At 40.7% G+C, this 26,159-nt stretch overlaps 1 protein-coding gene and 1 long non-coding RNA gene across 13 annotated transcripts in view; one reads left to right on the top strand and one right to left on the bottom strand.

Moving 5' to 3' along the window:
* LOC308578659 overlaps positions 1-8,776 on the bottom strand; it is a 28,942-nt gene extending 20,166 nt beyond the window's left edge. Inside the window, exon 1 of the long non-coding RNA XR_014004068.1 lies at positions 8,163-8,776. This is a non-coding gene — a long non-coding RNA (uncharacterized lncRNA). The remainder of the gene's footprint in view (positions 1-8,162) is intronic.
* Positions 1-26,159, top strand: part of KCNIP1 (potassium voltage-gated channel interacting protein 1) — a 613,686-nt gene that overhangs the window by 543,214 nt on the left and 44,313 nt on the right. The window contains exon 1 of one of the 12 annotated variants that reach the window (XM_081178864.1): positions 6,433-6,815. The exons of the other annotated variants lie outside the window; for them this stretch is intronic. Coding sequence (XP_081034990.1) covers positions 6,707-6,815 — 109 coding nt within the window. The 5' untranslated portion in view covers positions 6,433-6,706. Of the gene's footprint in view, positions 1-6,432; positions 6,816-26,159 lie in introns of those variants that run through there. 12 annotated transcript variants of the gene reach the window in all.

Raw genomic sequence — 26,159 nt, 5'->3', positions numbered from 1 at the left:
GCATTTCATTCTGAATCACTGAGGATGTGAAATATTGGGCCTGATCCAACAAAGGTACAGTCATACCTCGGATTACAGACGCTTCAGGTTGCATTTTTTCGGGTTACAGACCGCTGAAACCCGGAAGTACCAGAACAGGTTACTTCCGGGTTTCGGCGGTCGTGCATGCGCAGAAGCGCTGAATCACAACCCACTGTGGGTTGCGAATACTGCGGGTTGTGAACATGCATCCCACACAGATCACGTTCGCAACCTGAGCGTCCACTGTATTCCATTTCAATAAGCACTGAATCCAACAAGAGGAAGTTAAGGGAGTATGATGAGACTTCAAGATGCTTAAAGTACAGCACATGCCATACTGGCTGAACACAGCATTCTAGCATGGGGTACAATCCCATACACACTTACCCGAGAGTAAGTCCTGTTGAAGGCAGTAGAGCTTACTTCTGAGTAGACATGCACATGACTGCTTTGTTTGTCTTAATCATAGTAAGCACAGTGCTTCTTTTTTTTTTAAAAAAAAAGGTGGCGCTCAAAGGTACGCAGTACTGGCAACTTTTTGTTGTTAAAAAGTGTGGCACTTACTGTGACAACTTCATTCTAGGGGAAAAAAGCACTGGCTAAGCATCATGTCTGAACATATAGCCAAGAAGTAAACTAAAGTCTGAGGAAATAATTAGTGCTTGCCTGAAGTATTTGTAAAATTATAAGGAATTTTGTTAATTTCTTGGTGTGGGGTGCAAATGCCCCTGATGACTAGATTAATGGGGGGGGTGGCAACATTTTTTGCATTGCCTCTTTCTTTTTTGAACAGCAATAATAAAAGCTTCACTGGACTCAGCTGCTCTTTCCATGTTCCTGGGACAGAATGTCACTGGGAACAACACTTCCCTTTAGTTAATGGAAGGTCTCAACTTTTTCATTCAAATAGTCATAAAGATCCTAGTGTGCTTTTTTCCCATTCACCTGAAGACTTCAAAACTTTATCTATGAGGTGGATATGTGTAGAACTGCCAAACACATTTTTCTCCTTCTGAACATTAAGCAGTTCTCTTGCCTCATTTTTGAAGATAACTGCTGGGACTCAGGCTGAAACGCCTTCTCCACACTTATTCCTAAAGATGAGAATTTAAGTCTTTATTATTTCAACACAGGCTCCCAGTGCTAGGTCTCTGCAAATAGACTGGGGCAGATATGAAAAGTTAAGCATGCCCTTTAAAAAATATATATTGTAGATTAACATCACTACTGGGCATATTGTTTCCTGTTCAACAGCACAATATGTCTTTCTGAGCAGTGTAGTGAATATATGACTCAAGTTGAAGAGAGCTTTGACTGAGGAAGCCAGTGGAAACTAGAAAGCCAGCCCGACAATCCTAGTTAAGATGCTTTTTCCTTCCCATTCAAAAACGTTCAGATATTAATATAGTGTGTGTGTTTTAAGTAGATTTGCAAATATTTATTTTCATTTATATATGGGAACAGATGTGTTATATAAAATTAGCATATCTCTGTGTTTTCAAGTGAATGTGAAACAATGCACACTAGAATCTGCACTAACATGCAAATTACCACCATTTGTTTCTTTCTTTGTTTAGACAGCTTATTAACTGATGTCAAAACAGAAATAAAATTTAATAATATGTAACTTTGAGTATAGATAAAGAAATATATTTTTTGGTAGTTAAAAGCTTAAGAACATCAACCAGTGCAGGAAGTCCATCCATACTGATTGCTCCTACCAAGAGCGATCAAATCAGAGCACTGGATAACTAGAGTGACTCTTGCAAACGTGAACCAACACTGCTGGAGGAAACACGGGCAGCAGCCACAGAGGATTTGATTACTGAAGTTGGAGTATCAAATAAATTACTCATTTCTGTAACTCCTCAGAGGGAACCTAAATAATCCTATTAGAAAACCAGCAGAGCCATTTTATTTCTTTTTTCAAAAAATAGAGCTTGATCCCCCATAGAAAATATAAACTGCGGGCAGACACATTTTAAGAGATTGGAAGAAGGTCTGCGTTGCTCCCATGGTGAACCTGCTAATTTCTTTTGTCCCATGACAGTAGCTTGTCAGGTTTTTGAAACGTTGCAGAAATCTTTTTAACCAGAGACAGTAGTGCAGAGGAAATAAATGTGTGCCCCTGTGGGTTATTGGACTCCAGCTCCCATCAGCCCCCACCAGCAGGGATACTGGGAGTCGGAGTCCAACAACATCTAGAAGGCACAACACCTTCCCTTCAGAAGTGGTTAAGAAAAACTGAGTGGCTGTTAGGGATGGGAAAGAAATTCAAGTCAGTTCACATTTAAAGCCTAATCTACCAAATTCACACTTTCTGAAACAATACAACCGGAACATAGCCATCCTTTGAAATCCACACTTTATCTGAATATTGCAGTGCAGTTCTCCAGCCAAACCGTGTTTACAAAAATGTATATGTTAAGGGAAACTGTATAAAAGTGAACATATTGGGGAAAATAACATACAGAAATAAAAGAATTTCTTACAAAAATGTGTACATTCAAAACTGCAGATAAAAATGTGTTTATTAGAATAAATTCTCACTAAAATGCTGACAAGTTTTTGTAAGAACCTTTTAAAAATAAATACACCAATTGCTGCAGAAATGTGAAGAACTGAGTTTAAGATTGGAAAACCAAAAACCTGAAAGAAACGAAATTGACAGAGCCTTCTAATTCTAGTGGGCTATTTCAAGCAATACCATGCCACCTTCCAGGTTCTAAAAAACCCATGTCTATCTCCAGACATATGCTGGGGAAAGGGCCTGTCTTTACAACTGTATACAAGTTACTAGATGGGAGTAATAATGGTAGAAAACAGAATGCAAAATCTACCACACAGCTGACAAATCTGATTCATTTCTTACTCCCTTCCTCTATCTGGAAGGAACTACGCTTTTAAAAATCTGTATGCTACACAGTGCCAGATATATTTTTATGCCAATGCAATGAAAATGACTGTGCTTATTATTTATTATGCGAGGCATCTGAGTGGCTGGAGTTGGAAGCCAACATACTCAGGAATCTTATTGAAATCAATGGGTCTGCTTTAGGACTGCTCTTGAGCAAGCAGGTTCATTGTGGCTTGAGTATGTTACTGCATTAGGTGGCACTTGGTGTTCTAGCAATCTTGTTGCCTCCATCTGGGATAAGTGCCACCACTTTTTTTAAGGAAGCCCAAAAGGTTGTTTCAGAATGATACTCAGTGGCAGTGAAACCCCCACCCTGCTATGCAATATGAATTTTGTTACACAGCTATCTTCTATATTTGTATTCATAGAATATGAATCCTCCCAGTGCTTTTTTTATAGAAAAAAGGTGCCAGTACTCACCATGAAGTTGTTACAGTAAGTGCCACACTTGGGGGGGGGAGAGTGCCAGTATTGCATACCCTCGAGTCTCCCCCCCCAAAAAAGCACTGGACCCTCCCATGTGAAATTTAGGGATTCAACAGACAACAGCAATACTGTGAAAGCAGGAGAAAGGTTACTCAGAAATAAAAAATCCCATTACCACCCTCATGTTCAAGGATAGAAACCTGTGTCTTCCAGGTGTTGTTGGACTCTGCCTCCTATCATTGCCTATGCTGGCTCGTGTTTTGGGAGTTGGAATCCAACAAATGTGCCAAGTGCTGTGAACTGCCAAATTTAATAAATAATGAAAATAATAATACAACAGGAAAAAGTTGTGTATATATTCAGTAAAGAGCTTATGCAATAATATATATATATATATATTACTGACGCATGTGATTTCAGAATTCCACATGGCCATCCCTTACATGTGTAAAGAGACCTGATGCCCTCCAGCTATTTTTCATTCTAATACCCATCAGCCCTAGTCAGCACTGCCAGAGTTCAGGAATGATGGGAATTAGGGAAAGCCACATTACATGAGAGCTTAGTTGTGTGAAATAGTGTCTCTATATCATCTTAGAAATATTTTTCTCTTCACAGTACTCTTTATTATTCACCACCAAAAGTTTTTTTCAGTGTACAAGGTCATTTGTAATTCATACCTCATTTATCACTGCAGTAACGACGTTAAGTAGTTAGTAGTTCTTCACATGGACATAGTTTGAGTAAAGCAGCCTTCTCCAACCTTATGCCTTCCAGAAGTTTTGGACTGCAGCTTCCATAATCCCTGACTATTGGTCATGCTAGCCAGGGTTGATGGTAGTTCTAGTCCAAGACATCTGGAGGGAACCGGGTTGGTAAAGGCTGGTTAAAGTGAGCATGCCCCTAAAAGCGGGGTGGGGGGAGAATGTCACCGCCAGTTGTGGCTCTATAGTGTGTCCTGTATGTTTACAGAAGTAAGTGGTCCCTCTAGTTACAAACTTAATTCGTTCCGGAGGTCCGTTCTTAACCTGAAATTGTTCTTAACCTGAGGCGTGCTTTTGCTAATGGGGCCTCTTGCTGCTGCTGCGCTGCTGGCACACGATTTTTGTTCTCATCCTGGGGCAAAGTTCTCAACTTGAGGTAGCTCTTCCAGAGTTTGTAACCTGAAGCGTTTGTAAACTGAGGCATTTGTAACTCGAGGTACCACTGTACATATTCTGGGCTGCATCAGTAGGAGTATAGCATCTAGATCAAGGGAAGTAATAGTGCCACTGTATTCTGCTCTGGTCAGACCTCACCTGGAGTACTGTGTCCAGTTCTGGGCACCACAGTTCAAGAAGGACACTGACAAAGTGGAACGTGTCCAGAGGAGGGCAACCAAATTGGTCAAAGGCCTGGAAACGATGCCTTATGAGGAATGGCTAAGGGAGCTGGGCATGTTTAGCCTGGAGAAGAGGAGGTTAAGGGATGATATGATAGCCATGTTCCAATATATAAAAGGATGTCATATAGAGGAGGGAGAAAGGTTGTTTTCTGCTGCTCCAGAGAAGCGGACACGGAGCAATGGATCCAAACTACAAGAAAGAATATTCCACCTAAGCATTAGGAAGAACTTCCTGACAGTAAGAGCTGTTCGACAGTGGAATTTGCTGCCAAGGAGTGTGGTGGAGTCTCCTTCTTTGGAGGTCTTTAAGCAGAGGCTTGACAACCATATGTCAGGAGTGCTCTGATGGTGTTTCCTGCTTGGCAGGGGGTTGGACTCGATGGTCCTTGTGGTCTTTTCCAACTCTATGATTCTATGATTCTATATTCCCTTCAGAAATTACTAGTCCCTTCCATATGATATTCAGGTAGTATCATTTAAAAATTAAAGTTAAAAAAAGACTGTCTGCCTGGTAAAATATGAAACGGACCTAAGGACCAAAGTACATCTGACAAATGGTTCCATTAAAAAAACAAAAACCTGAAGCATCCCTAGAGGACACTGCAAGTTTAAGTAAAGCAGTGAGATGGAAGATCACCTGCTTAACCCATTTCCCTCCACCTGCTTATGCACCTCTAGCTACTTTTATATGTAAGCATGCTGGGGTGGGGGGCAGGGTGAGAAAGCGATAACCAGATTTCCCCTGTATTGGGAGAAATGCAGCCTGGCAGCAGTTTTGAGCAGAAAAACAGCTAGAGAAAACCAAACTTTCTTCCTCTCAAACTGTTAGCCCCTTAAGGCCACTTCTAAGAAGTCAGGAGAAAGAGAAACAGGAGTGTGTGTTGCATCTAGTTTGAACCTAGGTTTAGTGACTGAACATTTGAATCTGGGTCTCACATCTTAAGTACAAGATGCTATCACTGTATGCAATGGTGGCTACAGTGGTACCTTGGGTTACTAACTTAATTTGCTCCGGAGGTCCGTTCTTAACCCAAAATCGTTCTTAACCTGAGGTGCACTTTCACTAATGGGGCCTCCTGCTGCTGCCATGCAAATTCCGTTCTCATCCTGGGGCAATGTTTGCAACTCGGAGCAACTACTTCCAGGTTAGCGGAGTTTGTAACTTGAAGCGTTTGTAACCCAAGGTACCACTGTATATGAAACTTTGGCTCTTCCTGGCCTTGAAATTTCATGGATATGCATAATCTAAATCAGTCTTTTACTGTAGAGCTGCTAGCCCATTCTCAGGTCTCCACAAAAAGTAAATAGTGTGTTTCCTTTTGAATACATTAGGAAAGAGGAACTGTAGTCCCACTTACAGATTCGACATGCTGAGCAATTCTTGGAGGAAGCCTTGATGATTGGAAAACAAAGATCATCATGTGGGGAAGGAGCGAAATTAAGATCCTTTATCATTTCCTTCAGTATCTCCCCCCCCCTTATTGTACAAACCAACAAAAGCAATTGGAAGAAGCATCATTTGGCTGGAGTTGATCAAACGATCCCAAGTGCAAGATAAGTGACCCACAGATGCTGCTGCTGAGGTTAGCAACATGGTGTTAAGTTGTAAATGAGAGGGATAAACTGTAGAGACAATTGCCCTCAAGAGAGAGAAAGATGGAGGGGGGGGGGTGGAGAAACTAAATCATACATTACTGTTAAAATGTGGAAAAGAGCAGGATTGCGAGAGTGTGGGGTGGGGAAAGGCGGAGGAACAGGAAACACAGGAAAAGGAAAAGAGTGAGAATCACACTCACGCACAAGGAGAGACGGAGAGAACGAAAGAGAGAAAATGAGCCATGCACTTACCCAGCGGCAGGAAGAAAAGCTTCAAACAGCTGAATATCCCCCTGCTTTCAATCCCTGCCTGCTGTTTTGCTAGCACGCCGGAGGCTACTATCTGTGTGTTATCTTAAAGGATGTGGAGCAAAGGCGAGTCTGAAGGGCTCCAGACTTTAGGAATTGTGGTGGTGATTTGCTCCTCTCTGAAACTTTTGCACTACCTTGGACTAATTGACTTGTCAGATGGTAAGAGATCCTGCAAAGTTCTACCAGCTTGTATACTTTTATGTATATTTTTTTTAAAAAACTATAGTAGCAATCTGAAAGAAATCATAATTTAAAGCACCTTTCTCCTTTATAACTACGTACTGCTTTTTCTCTCCTGCTTGATTCAGCAGTGTGGAAATTTTGCTTTGTTTTGCTGCTAGCTTCCGGAATTCCAGTTGAGGGGTATTTTTACGTTTTGTTCTTGAATTACAAAGCTAGTCTCCTCCTGTAAATACTGTTTTGCCATAAATGTAGTTCCTGTTTGGTGGAATATGCCTCTCTTGGGATAACTGGAAATAGTCTCATTCTTAAAACTGTTGGGTTTACTCAATGCTTGCTGGACGGAAGTAGTTGCTGCATAACTGCTTGAGCCTAACCACATTTACTCGTAAGTAAGCCCCAGTCAGTGCAATAGTGACCTATTAAAGTGCACAAGTGAAATCCTTATTAGTGTATTTAGATACAAACTTAATTTTAAAAGCTTTAAAAAGCAAGTGATAAATGGAAAAATAGAAACTACACTCCATAAACTAAGATTTATTTCCTTTTGTTTGAAAAAGATTAGAGTTTGGTTTGATATTATCTGGCAATAGGAAGACAGTTCTATTCTACATATTTAAAAGAAGTTTAGCAGCCAAGACTTTGTATTTCAGGATGTTGTCATACAATTCATTAAAAAGCTGATAATTTCTGGAATCAATTGTTTGACATGTAAAATGTAAAAGTAAGGTGAGTAAGCTATCCCTCCCAGAGTTTACAAAGTCCTTTTGACATACTGATGAATAAATATGGTCATTTTACCTTAGCCAGAATCTGTTTGAAATGAAGTCTGCACTAAAGGCAGTGCTTTCATCACTGTGAGGTTTACTAATAATGTATAAATTAAGAATCAAATAGGAAATGAATGTTTGAGATATATACAAACATATTGGCTGAGGCTGCAATCCTACACATGCTTACTTGGGAGTAACCCCAGCAAACTGACTAGGACTCTGCACTGTTTCAAGTTTTGTCCCTTTTGTTGCTCTAGAAGAACACTGACAGCAGCACCTAAAATAAATCTATTCTGATATTGGGCTCCTTGCAGGTAAAAACTTGCCATTGATGACAAGAAATTAAAATGTCAGCCAATGTTCTATAGATTTTTTCACAGTTATTACATAGCTATATTGCTGATCATCTGAGTCTTCCCATTTTAAGCATGATTATAGGTCAATTTACCCTGATATGAAATGAAATCCAATGAGATGTCTTCCCCCAAAAAGCACCCCAGCACCATCAAGTAACCATCAAGGTACTGTAGATGGTATCAAGAAAGGCACTCACCTCAGTGTACTATGGAGGAAAGGGAAGCAGTATGAAATTCTGCAGCAGCTTGCATTTGCAGTGCGATCCATGTGAGTGCAAGAATTCTTTTCTGCTTGCTCTTCGCTGTAATTCCGACTGTGAACTTTTCAAGAAGATAAATCACCTGTTTTGTATGAGCAACACGGTCCTAGAAAAATCGAATTGCTATAATCAATTTGTAGTGGAAGCTCTAGCATCTTACAATATCAGACCTTTATAAAGTGTACTCAAGACTATAATAGTGTTTTAAAACCATTTACTGGACTCCTGTCATTATAAAATCCTGGATGAGATGAACATTTGGCACAAGTTTTTGTTTTGTTTTAGCTAACCTATCATGCAGTGGCACCGTTCAACTTCATTCAAGTACTGCAATGTTATCTGTATTAAATCTTTGCAGTAAGCAGTGCACGCTAATCCAGCTTCTCTCTGTGCTAATGGACTGCATCTCTTCTGCAGCTTTGGTTGTTAATTGCTAGTGCCTTTTGGGCTGTAAAACTATCCTCCTAGGACATGGCAGCTTGTTGTGTAAAATGCTGCTAAATAGCTTTAAAGTTCTGAATTTATTTTCCCTTGGGCCCATCAAAACCCCCAACTGAAGGAACTCAGATCCATGTCAATTACTCAAAACAGCACTTACCATCTCCTGAAATAACCTTGCTTGCTATGATGTCACATGAGAAAGTAAATTAATCCTCTAGGCTTTGAGAGTCTTCTAGGTATGACCACCAGCTCTTTCTTTGACCTCCTGGGGGGGTGTGATTCTGATGGGGAACAGGTGGCAAACTGTACAAAAAATAAAGTTGGTTGTGTGTGGTTACTGTGGGCTTAATCATACTGTGGGCTCTCTGTCTCAGGATACAATGGAGGAGGGCACCTTTGGGGTTAAAGTCAAACTTTGGAAGGTTACAGCACCTGCTGTGGCTGTAGAGACCAACATGGGAGATACGTCTTTTATTGCAGCTGGGGCAGATGAAGGAGTCCAGTTGTGCTACTGCTGATGCACTTTGATGTTTCTACTCTCTGCGCTTCTCCCAGCAGTCCTCCTCTGGTCACTGCTATGGAAGCACAACCTGACTGTCTCCAGGCACTGTAGTCATCTGCAAGAGATTCCCATATGGCGGGGTTGATGTTGCCAGCCTTCATGTCACATTTGAAGAAATCATTGTAATGCAAAGTTGTTCTGTCAATGGGTCTGGTGCCTGAAGCCAGCTCCCTGTAGAGTAAGTGTGGCCCTACAAAATCCAGCTAATCCAATAACATGCATAATGTTCCTTGTAATGTAGCAGTAAGATGAGACTAACAGAAAAATAGAAAGTACACATCAAGTGTGCTAGATTCACCAGATGGTTTGTACAACATTTAAAAACTAAGACTTATAATGCTAAAAGCAACCTTGTATTAGAAAGGTTATCATTGTAAAGCAATTTTATATATACGTTATGTGGATAAAGGGAGTTGCATTTCAACAACATCTGGAAGACACTAGGTTCTCCACCCCTGCTATAGAAAAACCAACCTGAGAAAGGATAAGCATGGCTTTACACTGTCTTGCCAACCTTTTAAGAAATTCCTTAGGCAAATTGGCTTAGTTTTTTAAATTGTTTTTATTAAAGATTTTCTTGGGTTACAAAAGTACATACAGCATTTCTGCTTTCAATTCTTGGATCCTTTCTACAGATCAGTTACGTTTGATGTGAGACACTAATGTTATAGAGAGTATAAGTTTGGGGGAGAAAAGAGGTGGTGAGAGAGCAAGGAAAATAGAAGGGAGATAGTAAACTTTCATTCTTTTACATATTGGCTTAGTTGACTTTGTGTTTTAAATTTTTGTTTTGCTTTAAATGAATCTGCTGGTTTTTGTGTTTTTTGCTGTATTTTGCTGCTTATAATGTACATCACCTTGAGGCAATCGTGGAGAAGGTAATTAATAATAATCATAAGAATATCATGCAAATTGCAATGGTTGTTAATAATGACAAGCAGGATTTGCAATGAAGTGCTGCTGTGTATCTTCACCCACTAGGGTAAGTGTTTCTATCTTCAGAAAACCTGAAACAGGAGCTTCAGGCCTCTTGCATTTCTGGAATGGAAAGCACACACCCAACCCTAATTTTCCCCACCCCCACCAAGATACTTACTAGAAGCAACTTAAATCCCCCTCCTCCGCCGCCCTCCATTTTTCTTTTGTTTTACTTTTTTTGGTTTTGTTTTAGTTGGCACAGGTAGATTCCAAACATCCAGTGTCTCCAATTGCTCTCTGTCGTAGACTTGATTGACAGAAGCACACAGTCCACCTGACTTCTAGATTCTTTGCTCCCCTGGCTCACTGGAATTTCAACTGCCATCAACATTCTGTAAACTCACTGTTTCCTGTGAGGTAGCTTTTCAGTTTTTATGTAGGCTTTCTGAACAGCCGTAGCTCAGTGGTAGAGAATCTGCCTTGCTTGCAGAAGGCTCCAGCTTCAATGCCTGGCATCTCAAGGTAGGATATTAGAGACCCATTACCTAAAACCCTGGACAACCACAGCCAATCAGTGTAGGCAATACTAAGCTAGATGGACCAATGGTTTGACTTGGTATAAAGCAGGCTCCTATGCTCCCACATGTCTTTTAATTTTCCAGCTTACATATTTTGCATATCTAGGGCATCTCCTGAGTATACAGAAACAACTAGCTTACTTTTGGTGTGGTACTATTTCACTCCAGAATGCTAGACACTAAACCACCAGAGTTTGCTCTTACAGAGAATGATAACTAAATGAACTTTCATCTTTCAAAGGCGGAATACAAGAGATTTGCAAGATGCTGAAGATAAACAAGGAATGATCTTCACCTTTATACTCTGCCTGTGAAGTCACAGACCCTGTGCAATAAGATCCATAACACTCACATTCACAATCACACAGTACTCACAATCACAACATACATATTACTGAGGAGAAGAATACTGCACTTTGCTGAGAAGCTGAAATATCTCAGCAATACAAGTTCTAGTTTGAGTTGAATAAAGATGACTGGATCCCTGAACAAAACAAGTGTGCTTATTCTGCTAAAAGGAATCACACGGAGAGCTTCCCTTCCCCAATCTTAATTAATGATTGATCTAATGAACTTTTTTCTGAACATGTTCCCTTTTGATGTGATATTTCAAAGGACTTTCTGGGTGTGGTAAGTGCATGTGGGAGTGTGTTCAGAAGAAATGTTGATTATGCAAAATGAAAAGGTAAGGAGAAGTCACCTTGTGGAGGCTTCAAAATCGATATGAGAATTGTGCCTCTGTCCTGCTGACACAAGAAATTCAGTTTTACTGAATTGTAGATTGGGCTTCTAGTGATTTAAAATAGCAAACTGACAGTCAGAGACATTCAGACCAAAAAATGCATAATTAGACAATCCATTTTATTTTATTGTTCCTCTGAACAGCTCTGCCTGATGAAGGCCCTCCTGTTGAGATTGAAAAGCCTGCAACTCTAAAGAAATATAAATGATCTCTAATCAAATATAACACTTTATAGCATTCTATATACCATCCTATTGAGCTAAAATGGAATAGCTGTGACCATTAATGTAATGGTGAAGGCTTATAGAATCAAGAATAATTTACTTTTTCATTCTATCCCAGTCTATCATTCTACCCAGTCCCCATTGAAGAAGTCTATGAACTTCCCGGATTTGAAGATCTAAGCTACATGAATAGAGACTCCCTTTTCTGAATATCTGCCCTTTGAAACCATTTGTAGTAGAAGATAACTCAGGAACTCAAACACTTTTAAAGTCTGTTTGACCAAAGGTGATAATAGCATGGTAGAAGTATTAGGTGAACACCAAAGGAAGCCAAATTTGATTGGCTAAGTAGTATAAAGACATAATTGTCTTCACTATAGGATCTCTTATTGGATGGGATTGTTTATGTGACTATTCCCAGGAAAAGAAGACCTAATAATTGTAAGGAAAAAATAGTACCAAACCAAGATCAGATCAAGGAGCATGAAAAGAAAGGATTGAAAAAAGGTGAGCATTCAAGTCTCTTATAATCTAGTGCATCTCTTCTTCCATAATCTTCCCCTTTTTCATAAGCAGGATATAATTTTTGTCTTGTTGGTTCATATGAAGCCATAAAATATTTTTGTCAGCAGACAAGATAAAATAGACCGCACTTTTAAGCCATGAGATTTCTGCAGAAAATGAGGATTAAATTCCAAAATGGTGCTTTATCCACTTGTATGTATTTGCACTTCTCTAGCATCATGGTTTTTCCATGAAAGACACCATCTTCTTACATTTCTGTACACATCTACAACCCCCTCCCCATTTCAGTCAAAATGAATGAAGGAGGTTAATGATCCTCTTAGTGTGCAATTCTTTAGCTCCCGAGAGGGCATTCCAGGAGTCACAGGACACATTGGATATCTGTTTCAAATATCAGACACAGTTCAGATGTTGGAGAGGGAGATTCAATGTCAGATTTTCCTACCCTGCCACCATCAAGGGCTCCGACGCCCTGGTCCAACATCAGTAAGGCCAAAAAAGATGTGTGTCAGGTGCAGTTCATGAACCAGAAAACAGCTTGGAACTGAAGGATCCAGAGCCATCCTGGTACCTTGACAAATCCCCAAGCTGGGGAGGAGGAATTTACATTTCTCAACATGCTTCTCAGCATGTCCAAATTGCTTCCTTTCATTGAAAACTTTTTTTTTTTTTTGCAAAAAAACCCCCCAAACTACAAAAGCAGACGGAGCAACACAGTACCCATTACTCAAGCTCAGCAGGGCTTTGGCTCTGGCAGTTGATGAATTGCCTTTGGTTCTTCTCCCCACTTTAGGATTTCAGCCTTAGTGAGAGCAAAGATCCTCTTACTGGGTCTCTCTCTCTTATTTAACTGGCATCTAGGAAATGAGTGAATCATTCAGAGCTCTGTACCTAGAGAAAGGAGCATGAGCCCCTTTCATCTATCGAGGATATGTCTGGGCTCTGCTAGATCTGCTTTATGAGCTTGGCTCTTGTTCTGCTTTCTTACTGGAGCCCCCATCAATCACTGGGATAGCTTTACAGTGCTGATGCATTTCATTTCTCCTAAATATAGAGTGATCTGGTTCAAATATGATGTGCATTCTTGGATAGTTGTCAGCATTGATTAAATAATGCCACAACAACGAAGGTCTCCTATTCTAATATGGGTGTCTTCAAGTTTTACTTTTGAAAAAGCAAGAGATTCAAACATTCATTTTTATCTCCAAGTCTGTTGCTTCGGTAAAGGACGTGTTCTCCAGAAAAAGAAATAATAATACAGAGATGACCAGAGATTTTTTAGGAGGTCTGGATTTTCCATGTTCAGAAAGAAAGAAAGAAACAGCTTCTGAGGCTTAGGTACATGGGAATAGGAATAGAGGAGAATTTCATTCAGTTGGCTTTTAAAAGCGAATCAGCCTAATCCACAGTTCATAGAACACCATTGGATTTGGATTGCATTTTTCTCTGATTTTGTGTTGTTTTGTTTGTGTGATATAGTCTTGGTTAATGTGTACAAAAGTGTACAGAAATGTGTATTCCATGATGAAAGGCATATTTTAGGGGACATGCATAGAAAAGTCCTAAATGTGTATTTTTGGAGGGGAAATGCCTGTTTTAGGGGACAGTGTACATATTAGAGATTTTTAAATAATAATAAAAAAACAGGAAATGAAACTGACATGATTAAATGCATGCAGAAATGACATGGAATGGAAATAGGCTGACCCATCCATGCCTACATGGGAGTCTGCATTTCACTGACTCAAACCATTGGTGCACCTAGTTCAGTGTTGTCTCCATATACTGGCAGCAGCTCTCTGTCCTTTCAGACAAAGGGTTCTTTTCCAGCTCTATCTGATGCCAAGGATTGGACCTGGAATCTCTTGCATACAAGTCATATGCTCTACCACTGAGTTATAGTCCTCCCCTAGTTACCGTATTTTTCGCTCTATAACACGCACCCGACCATAACACGCACGTAGTTTTTAGAGGAGGAAAATCCGTAGGCATGCCACCCGTAGGCATTCCCTCCATAACACGCACAGACATTTCCCCTTACTTTTTAGGAGGAAAAAAGTGAGTGTTATGGTGCAAAAAATACAGTAATTTGAGTCCAAGCTCATTTGACTGGCTAGTCCCACTGTACACGTGGAAATCCTCGCACTGACAGGGCACATTAGTTTGAAACTACACACTGTCTATGATCCAGAGATCCCTGTGTGCAAACAGAGAGTCCATTGGTGGGTGCACCAGAGCTTTTCAGGTTCCAGTTCCTTCTGCAACTCTGTTGAACCCTCCCTGCCAACTTGCTCCTGGACGTTTGGAGTGACTCTCCAGAGAAGAATGTGATAGGTATGTTTCCAGGGGAAATCACTGACGCAGGCACACACACCACTAAGCTTTTGCACAGGAACCTTTAGATTCAAGTTACTATGTTCAAATGAATATATACTACATATAGCATAGAACTATATGTAGAGAAAATTTATTATGTATTGGTGTCAAGTCACCACAAATTGTCCACACACAGCTGCTTTTATGAGAAAGGGATTCTGGATGGGGCTTTAGTTTAATTGTAAATCTCAACACAGCTCATTTAGACATTAAGGATAGAAACAAACAATGATTTTATTGTGTTTGCATAAGGAATGAATCTCACAAACGTACTGACAGTTTACAAAAGATGTTATAGTTTGTCCAGGTTACATTTTCAGATATATTTTTTTAGGATTTCATTTTCAATGAAAACATTTTTAATTAAACTAGATATTTCTCAAATATTAATGAAACTTAAACTTTAGTTATAATGTAGTGCAAGTAAGTTGTAACTTAGTTTAATCTCTGGGCTATTGAACAGTAGATCACTGAATTTTTCCCCCTTCCAGGAGTCAAGTTTGCTGATTCATTTGTGGAGATGGTTATTGATCAGCAGCCAGAATACCCTGCTTTTGTTCATTGCCAAGACACTTCTTTGCCCAGAAACAGGGCTGGCTCAAGACATTTTGCTGCCCGAGGCACAACAGCAAATGCCATCTCCACTTCCCTCCCCACCCCACAAAAAAGGCAAGGTCCATGTTGTCCAAGGTTGGCCAATTAATTTTGACCTCTGAGGCAGAAAATCCTATTAGCATCTATATACAACAACAACAACAACAACAACAACAACAACAACAACAACAACAACAAATTAAATAAGTAACATTTTGCTGCCATTTCTGCCTGAGGCAGCTGCCTCACTCTGCCTCATGGTAGGGCCAGCCTTGCAATATGTTTGTTTTCAATCATCCTCTCATTTTCTAATTATCCAGAGGTTTTTCTTACTGATGATATCTTACAGATTAACAGAGAATAGTCTAAAGGCCCATGACACATTTCTGCTGATCTAACCAAGCACATTTGGCCATGTAAACTGATTATATGAGCAACTGCCTGTAAAAGCTGCTCTGAGCTCCTTGTGGGGAAAGCAGGGAATAAGTCTAGTAAATAAATGTGAACAGACAGTGTTTAGTAAGTGCCTGTGAAAAATTGGCAGGCTTCTGCACACACTTGGGCATTTGCTACTTCCCATTCAGTCGTTTTGCATTTTGCATTTTGCGTGCTCTTCTTGATTTTCCTAGCCTATTCACTTCCCCTGGTGCTCAAACCATCAATTCAGATTAGCTGCTGGCAGCTCCTGATGGCATAGACAGGCTTTCCTTTCTGCATTAGCTATAATAAGGTGAGCTACAGGATGATGGTGTGGATTAGTTGCAGAATCCCAAGCCTGGGATGTGATTTGGTCATTTCTAGTATTTATTTTTCAGTTAATTTAAAGCAGCCTTTTGGAGGGCACTTATTGCACATTGGTATTATTCACATATTGCATATTTGTATTTTCTTGGTCTGTTTATGTCCACTTCTGAAATGCTGTCCTCTGGTGTTCAGTTTATTGAAAGTCTTAACAGCTGGCTTTGGAGTCATTAACGTCTAGTTATGAACATGCTGCACAGAAAATGGTTGCTTTGTGTTATGCTTTTATGTGGTTCCAAAGCACACTGCTGTTAAAGTGGCTATTAAGAAATGCTATGTTAACAGCAGACAAAATGCAAAAGCTATGCCCCTGCAGTTTCTACCAGTTACTTACCTTGCTGTGTTGTCTTTTTCTATATATATTTGAGACAGGCGTGGTCAATTAAGTAACTAGCATTTTCTTAAGGGAGAGGAAAAAATATTATTGCATCACCTCTATCATCCACTTCTATCTTTATATAGTCCTGGCATATTAGAGAACATAGAGGTGATATGGTCCCTGTCTACTTTCAGATTTGGTTTTGGTGGGGTAGCATGATAATGATGATTTATTAAATTTCTTACCCATGAGGTCCCAGAGTGATCTGCCCCAGGGAAGGAGAACCTCCGTGATATGCCTATAATTCAGCCCAGTACGGATCCCAAATAGTTGTGTAAGGCCATTTCCCCTAAACCACAGCCACCTGCGCACACCTGACACACGTGACATCAGATGTGGGTCATATAAAGACCCAGCTACAAAGGAACATCTGTGAGCTTAAAGTGAGGTCCCAATTGCTCCTTTATAAGTGGGTCTTGCTGACAGTGCCAATCCACTAATTGATGCAGACAGCGAGTCCCACCAAGTTGGAGTCCCCCTAATGTAGCAATGGGCTTCTCTGTCACCATGGCAGTAGACATGTGCTGCTCAACAGGGTAATGTAAGCATGTTCCAAGGGCTTGGACGACACACTAGAGCAGCATTGCTATCAGCCAGGTCCAACACCAAGGCCCAATCCTTGTGCCCAGTTCACTGAAGCATGCCTGGGCCTAGGCCATGGATGGGGAACCTGTGGTGTACCCTAACTCTCAACCACCTGGGACGGAAGACAGTGGTTAGGGATGTGACCAAGCAAGCTAAATAAAGCCCCCACAAGTGTTACAATCTCCCTAGGGGTTTTAATAAACCTCTTCCCTGGAACTGCTTTCAAACTCCTGACTGGTCCCAACATGCACCTGAGCTGGAGAGAGCTAAGTGAATAAAAAAATCATGTAGGCCAACTCATGCTGGGAAATCATTTCTCCCCTTATGCTTCTAAAAACTTTTCATCTTGTTCCAGTGTTTCTGGCCTAAGATTCTTTTCCCCACCCATCTTTTTCTTTTCTCCTTTTTTGTGATATGTCAAACAATTTTTGACACAATATTTCATTACAAGTTCTTTAATCCACTTCCCGCAAGCCAGTTAGTTGAAGTAGTCTAATTGGTTTCTCATTAAATAAAAAAGAGCTTCTTCTGCTAATAATTTATTCAGAATTGTAAATCCAAAGCTGCTTTTATGCTCTTTCCTGTCCTCCAAGGATATCATGATCCCATAGCTCTCTTAACAATGAATGCCTGTCATCATAAGGGGCTATCCAGCTATGTGGGCTAGAGCTCTCATTGATTAGCTTTGGGCCTCCTGGAATGGAATATGAGTCTCTATAGATTGCACACACACACACACACACACACACACACACACACCACTCTGGCTCTTTACCTATTTCTTCTCTCTGTCAAGAATATATAAATCTGAACTAGGAATCTACTAGGAAAAACTTCACTTCCTGTAATAATCTCCGGGCTTCATTTTGAACAGGAATGGGGCTGAGCAGTTGGAATTCACTTGGCCTTTGATGGAAGCCATGTCCCCTCAAGAATCTCAGTCAGAGCTGATGCCGGACAGCTACCAACATGTGAAGACTGCTTTCATTAAGGGATGAGAACCTGCCCCCCCCCCAAGAGTTCTTGGACTGCAACTCCTATTATCCCTGTCTGTTGGCCTGTTAACTGAGGCTGATAGAAGTTGGAGTCCTACAATGTCTGAAGGGCCGCAGGTTCCTCTTACCTAAGTGCTCAGTGTCACTCTTTAGAGCAGGGATGGAGATCCTGTTGACCTATGGTCAGCTTCAGGCCAAGCTGATGGTTGCTCAGCAACATTTGGTGGGCCATGGGCTCCCATCCCTGGCAGATTATTTCCCCTGGGAGCTGCTCCTGGGTCAGCAGACGATAAGGGTGAGAGAATGCTGTATGGATAATCCTGGTTCAATATGAATGCAGTTGGTTCCTGTACTAGTTTTGAGCGTGGCTTTGTTTGGAGAGACTCTTATAAGCTGCTTTGAGGGTTTACTGGAGGTGCAAAATGGAATATTCAAAGTAAATAAGCACATTCTCGTTTGTATTATATCTTCCATTGCTGTTCTGATTTTCCTACTGTTGCTACAGTCCTCAAGTCATTTGCTTCAAAGACCTCCCACTGAGGTCAGTGAGAGGTTAGTTTGGAATGAACAGTTGGAGGATTGTGACTCCACTACACCAGATTCTTCCCCTTGGCCAGAACTGTGCAAACTAGTATACGGAGACAGTAATCTGATATCTCATGCTGTTTTAACTTCTCGGGCTGGCTTTATTTCACATTTCAATAGCCGCAGGCTTTAATAGCCTATTGATTTCCACGGCACATATATGAAGGCCATATTCTTGATCTCTTAATCTCTGAGGGATAAGCACTTTCTTACCATTACACTCAAAGTATTAGTAGTTAGAATTACTTCATTGCTGCATGGTATAACTATAATAATTTCCTGTCTGTATTAAACTTTAAACACACACACATTGCTTTGCAGATCAAGTGCCCCTGCCTGGTGGCTGGTTTTGCATTCACTTTATAATCCCCAGCTGTGGATATATTCTCCTGCCAAGGATTTTGTGTGCTTGCGTGTATGTCTGTGAGCGTTGCAGATATGGCTATAGAGATTGATAATTGGCAACACTAGAAACCTACTTTGAACTGATGTACCGATGTGAGGGACAAACCACACAACCAGAGCTTGTCACCTCTCACACCTGGCCGATACACAACCAATAGCTGACACTGTGAGTGCATTTACACAGGTGTGTGTGTGTGTGTGTTTTTCCTGGAAGCAAATAACACAGAAATGAGCATTAAACTTGCACTATGGTCTGCTGTATTTCTGGAAATGGCCTTCACATTGTGTGAAAGTGCAGATATAATGCAAAAATCAGAAGTTAGAGAAATGTCAGGAAAACAGAATAAACTGCCATGTGAATGCAGTCCGTATTACCCTCCAGGGTAGGAACTGGCAAAGCTAGAGGATTTCCTGCAACTTACCACTGTAGGCAACAGATACTGCTTCTAGGCTCTACCCTCAAATCAAAGTGAGCCTGGGCAGGATGGGTCGTCCTCTTATATACCTGCTGAGATTGACAAGGCATCTGACCCTCACCTGAATCTCATAGCTCTGCTGTAGCTGCCTCTGATTAGTTATCATTTAACTCTTGGGAAAAATAATTAGCGTCACATGTCATGTGCATGGAAGTTGCCAAACCAATTAACCAACTAGAAGGATTACTGTTAATAACGCCAATTTTCCTATAACTTGATATTGATGGATAGTTTTGACAAACTGCAAAAGCATTTTTAGTTTGCTTTCTGTTGCCACCCTGGAACTTTTCTTTATTAATGCCACTTTGTCCTCAGTGCATGTGGGCTAAAAGATAAATGAAAAAGATAAATGGAATGTGGATAATTACTGAATTTTTCTCCCACAAGATGATGCGATAGCCACCAGTTTGCATGGCTTTAAAAGAGGATTAGATAAATTTGTGAAGGCTAAGATCATCAATGGCAACAAGTAACAATGGCTACCTCTACCTCCACTGTTGGATGTGATATGCCTTTGAATACTGTTAAGTTGTGGGTGAACATATCAGACGACACAGCGATTCTTCAAACAGCTCTTGTTTATTCACAGGCCAGGACAGAACTGAACTGAAGGGTTCAGTTAGCCTGCTTATATAGAGCTCCAGTACAACGTTACTGTAACAACTTTCTAAAACCATCCAATCACTAAACATCACTTTCGATCCCTTATTTGCATAACTATCTACAGTATTCCCCTGCTGGCCCAGGGTGAGAACTTCAGTACATAACAAATACCAGTTGCTGGAATTCGCAAGTGAGGAGCTTGCTGTTGTCCTCCTGGGATTCCCATAGGCATCTGTTTGGCCACTGTGAGAACAGAATGCTGGACTGGATGGTCCTGTGATCCAGCAAGGCTTCAGGTCTTATGAAAGCCTTCATATGGAAAGACAGCAGCCAAGGAGGAGCTCTGATACCACTTCATAGCAATCACCAACCCTACTGCCGAAGTAAAAAGTCAGTGTTGCTCATGCTTGCTCATTGATGAGGTCAAGCACTGCTGCTGCTTTAAAATCCCATGTCCTCTAAATTTTCATGTACATCACAGTAACACAAGAGCTGATATGTACCAAGTCAAACCATCTAGCTCAGCAGCTCTCCAAGGTTTCAGACCCAAGTCGTATACAGGACCTTCTGCATGCAAAGCAGGTGCTCTGCCACTGAACTACAATCATCCACAGGAGAAGTGTATCAGGGCTGATGGTGCCACAGCAAAATTGTAAGTGACATGCAAGGCCAGGTTTCATCAAATGGCATCTAGTAAAGGTGTTGTAGTTAGGAATCCATTCCTCAACTGCTAATATTTTGGTGGTGCTTATACTTTTGAGCACTGGTTTCAGGCTGATGTTTTATGACTCTGTCTGTGTGTCCCCCAGGGACTGAGAAAGAGGGGGAATAGGGAGGTCAGCCAGTCATTCTGTTGCCCTGTTGGATGATGTGACAGCACACAAGTGTATCCTATATTCTTCAACTGAAATCAAAATTTAGCTTGTGGAACCTAAAAGCCAGTCTCTTGTTTATATGCATTGGAACTATTACTGTTACCACCTGCAAGCAAAGAAATTTCACAAACCCCTGGCCACAGCGTGCCAATTACTGCTCCCTGCACATCACTCTATTCAGGACCTGTTGAACAATGGGGAATGAATCCCAATCTCGCTATCAATATTGCAGTGGGGTTTTCTAAATGCTGCAGCCCAGCTAGTCTCAAGAGCAGGAAAATATTAGCTGAACAAGACCCACTGGGTCTGGAGAAGAGGTCAGGTCACTTGCTTTTCTGCCTTTTCTGCCTTTGCCTCTACATTCCCATAAACCTTAAAGCTGTCTTCTCTGTCTGGCAGTGTGAATGTGACAGATAGTGAGATGAAAGTCTTGTATCATAGACAAGCAATTCCTCTCTAAGCTAAATCATATTGACAGTTGTTCCCCTATGTTGACAGTGTGATCTTGCACATATCTACTCAGAAATAAGCCCTGCTGTGTTTAATGGAACTTAACCCAATAGTATTGCAGTATCCAATCATTTCCACATACAGCAACCTCTTGCTGTCTAATAGGACATCAATGAACTTCCACAGTACTTTGATGTGATCTTCCCAGTTCTCTTGATCAACCATGTAACTGGTACCCATGAAGCTATAGCACCCTAGCCAGACAGGTATGGTCTGCAATGATCATGTTTGGAGTAGTGATTCATCATGCCTTGCATACTCAGGGCTGCTTCGTACATAGGCAATCCTCAATTGAATGGCAACATCAAACAAAAATAGAATATGCAGAAGTATGTGTGGACTATTTTTGTGCTCATTGAGGGACTATTACTTTAGTGTAGAACAGCGTGAAGGCAATTTAGAGTTGATTTTGTTAACATATTAATGATTACCAATTCCTGATCTAAAGAGCTTATGTACAGCCATATCTCATGTTACTTTTGCTTCATGTTATGTTTTTTCTGGTTGTGTCCCACGGCAACCCGGAAGTACTGGAAGGGGTTACTTCCGGGTTTCGCCGCTCACGCATGCGCAGTAGCGCCAAAACGCGCTTTGCACATGCGCACAAGTGCCAAATCATGTTGTGCACCTGCATAGATACAGCGCTTCAGGTTGTGGGCTTTTCACATTGCGAACGGGCCTCTAGAACAGATCCTGTTCACAACCAGAGGTACCACTGTATTTCTTAAGAGCAGTTTGAGTGGAAGATGTAGAATGGGTGCAACTTTCTCTACCCCTGTGGCAACGTCGTAAGAGAATCAGTAACTGAGGGTCTAGCTACATTTTATGCTTAATGCTTCATACGCAGATACACCTCATGTTTTTCTTAAATTAATTACAGCTGTGCAACATGTGAGAAGGGAAAGGCTATCTCCCCATGCTATGACCCCCACACAATAAAAGAAACCTCCTCCATCAATAGTAACCTTGTAGCTGCATAGGGGCAGTGGTTGTGGAGGGTAGGATAAACTCCCCCCCCCCCCGGCAATCCTGAAAGGAATCTCTTCACGGGTGTAATTAATATAAAAGAGAGAGAAAGATGTAGCTGCATGCTATGCATTGTGTGTGACATGTAATTTGACCCTCACAAATCCCTTCATTTGTCATGCATATGTTGACCTTACAGGAACCCTTTTTAGGCCTTGAGTGGTGGATTCATTTGCACCCTAGTTGGTACCTTAGCACCAGAGGAAATGTAGTATGAAAAATAGGCATAGCACATCCTGCAATCACTTTGGTGTTTGTGAATATCAAAGCCTTGATAACCTTTCTAAGTCAATTCTAGCTGTATGTAGTTTTTAAGGAATAAACATCCTTTAATGGAATAAAACTCTGTGCAGATGTTATTTGAATGCATCACGAATGCCTGAATGTTTGTGAAGAAGCTACTGTGCAGTGGGGGGAACCCAGCAATTTGGTACCAATGTCTCTACAGGGATATTTATTGGGCTGAAACATTGAGTTCTCTTTAGCAATAAATTCCTTGGGGTGAGGAAGACACTGCAATCATTCTTGTGATTGAAGGATTTTCCTTCCAAACTCAAGGCCATGACCAATAGTTCTGCATTTCCTCAAGCCCTTCCTCCCACCACCTTCAGCAAAAAATACCATGGGACATGAAACTCCACAATTATTTCTTGACTGAAGCCAAAGTTGGTCTTATGTGAATAGTTTGCACAGATTCTAAGTACCTATGAAAAAAAACTTCAATTGGATTTTTAAAAAAAGAAATATTAGTATCATGAAACCTCTAATCATGCTTGCACAAAACTCTATGAATTCTACTTTAAACAGTATTGTTATGAGTTGTGGGGGGAGGAAGTATTTGAGATCTTTCTCACTTCTGGATCAAGCAAGGGTTAAGATATAAACCAAGCTAGCTTCCTCTGTTAAGGATTAGTGATGAGCCTGGGTGATGAGCCATTAAGAGAACAAAGGAAAGGGGGCTGGAAAATGTGTTCTGTGTAAGATGACAGATGGGTGAGGGCCCACCGTCAACTCAAGGGTAGTGAGAAGGACAAAGCCTAAGTTGAAAGTTTGTAATGATGTGACCTAGAACTCAGGAAGCAGCAAGCTGGGCAGAGGGGCAGAGAGCAATGTTAGATGTCTTTTTGAATCCAAGGCTGCTGCTATGAGAGAAACAATGCCTTTTTGGGGTGTTAATGCTGTAAACCCCTCCATCATAGGCTCAGGTTGTATATATGTATAAATAAGCCATATTTCCTAAAGACACCACAGACTCCGCTGTGCCTTATTCCAAAAGGAAACATGAACCCTGAGTAAGGGCCTGGAACCCCTGGAATCAGAGATTGAGGTGGCATGCTACAGTATATAGGTTTTTATAGGTGTTGGGCAGGAATGTGAAGGCATTTACTTTGAGTGTATTTAACAAAGAGCTGAAGTACTGACTGAGGTGGTGAAACCATCAACCACTTTTCGAATGCTTTGACAAGTTAGTGTCAGAGAGTGCAGTTTACTGCTTTCTCAGGGATTACTTTGATATGTACGGTTAGGCCAGGAGGTTGTAAGGCAATTAAGTAGTCTGTATTTTTTACTAGCTTAATCAATAAACCTCAAGTTTTATGAAATGCTAGCTTATTCTGTACAACTGTAGTCCTCCCTCAAGCCTTTATCCATTTAGAGTTATATTACTCCAGTGAAGGAGTGTATATAACTTAATTCAGGAGAAAAGTGTGGACTTTTATGCAGTTACAATTAACAATCCAACTGGCAGTGTCTTTTTGTTTTATGAACAGTCATATCAGGAGAAGCCACTCTGAGTACTGATCAGCTTTGCTAACTGATTTAATGACTACCCATGGCACCATCCTTTTCGGTCTTTGCCAACGGGAGGAACAGCACATTTTAAACTTATGGTTTGTAAATAGAACAAGGGGACGTGTCTGGAACTTGATGAACCAGGATGATAAGTGCCCAAAAGCACAGCTGGTTTGGAGCAAACACTTAACAAGTCATTGATCAAACCATAATACTAGAGGAGACTTTATAATGCACTTTATTGTACATTTTGCCAAAAACTATAAACAGAGGCTACTGTGTTTCAAATTCAAGAGTGCTACAAAGTCAGTTATAAGGTACGATTGAATGATTTGTTTAAACTTTCTGATCATGCCCTCTTTGCAATAAAACCACTATTTCAAGCAAGTATACTATAGAACTGTAAGTAAACTAAGCTGCTTGGGCTATTGATTACAGGGGAATCCCCACATTCATGGGGATTCTGTACGAGGACACGGGCAAGTGGGGATTTCCTTGTTCCACCCCTGCCCAGTTCTGCTCCTGCCCCATTTCAGCACCAAAAATAGTGCACATGTTGATTGCACACAAGTGGGGAGACACCTGTACATCTGTTTCCGCCCAGGTTTGCATCAGAAGTCTTGAGGGTTGGAGTAGAATGAGAAAGAAGCAAGAATTATGCACCCCAAGGGTAAAACCAAATGCACACATGATTAAAATGATTAAAAAATAAATACCCTGAAATAAACCAAGACATTTTTCAAATAGTTTTGTAGCTCGTGTAATTTTCTGGCATTAAGGCAAAACAGCGCATTTCCCCTCTCTGGCTTTTACCTTTTTGTTCCCTTGGGATACTGAATATTCTGTGCAGCTCTACTTGACTGATACATTTAATCAAAATTTATACAGATGAAAAATGAAAGGCATGAACAAAATAAATTCTAAATGCAAACGAAGACTAACAGGCTCTTCTCAGATACATTGGAAGACTTAGTTATGTGCAGTCTGCAGTCTGTAAGATATCTGAGACCAAACAGCTTAAATTCTGGCCTGATGAATCTTGCGTTACGCGGTAATTGCAAAATGCTAAACTGGTTTTTCTCTTCTTCTTTATGAATTTCTGTGCAATAAACATTTTTGCTAAGACTAACTTATATGAAACATGAAGATATAATACTATGGGGGTTGTGGGATGTACTCTAGATGCACCATAATGACACAACAAACATCTTGCTAACAGCTAGGGATGCATGAAATGTGTTCCTTTATTTCTCTGGAGCTTTCTACTTTTCTGCCATACAGTCTTGGATATCTGTAGGAATTCCGTGGAATGTATTGGATAAACTTGCTTTTAGGAACTGTGCACATTAATTGGATAAGCATTCAAATTAGATGCTGCCTTTTGCATTCAATAAGATAAATGTGAATTCCCATTTTTTAACAGCCAAAGGTTTGTGCATCCAATCCCCTTCCTCCTTTCCCCTACAAAGGAAACTAAACTAAATTGGATTGAACAGAATGTGGTTTGGGGGGGGAGAATGGGCCATACCAGTGGAACTATGATTTCTGGCTTGGGAATCAAAGCTGCCCAATTACTATAATATCTTTAATACACTACTTAAACAAAGCAAGGTCACTCTTTTTCTCAATTCACATTGAATATGGGGGAAAATCCATTAAAATACAGTATTTCATCAGAAACAACAGGATAGATACAGGATGCATATGGATTGTGACTAATGTCTACACGCTGCTTCCCAAACCAGCAATGGGTGTGCAGGTTTAATTTAAATGGATGTTCAGGAGGCCTCTCGGAAGTGGTTGTAAAAGGCAAATTTATACAAGCTGCTTTTATTTTTCCAGTGTAATGCATAATCGGAACAATCAGTGGATACTTTTGCATTCATGAACGCGCGCGCGCGCACACACACACACACACACACACACAACGATTCAGCATGCAG

The sequence above is a fragment of the Podarcis bocagei genome (assembly GCF_964188305.1).
Source record: "Podarcis bocagei genome assembly, chromosome: 2".
Lineage (NCBI taxonomy): Eukaryota > Metazoa > Chordata > Lepidosauria > Squamata > Lacertidae > Podarcis > Podarcis bocagei.
This window is presented reverse-complemented; position numbering and strand designations above follow the sequence as displayed.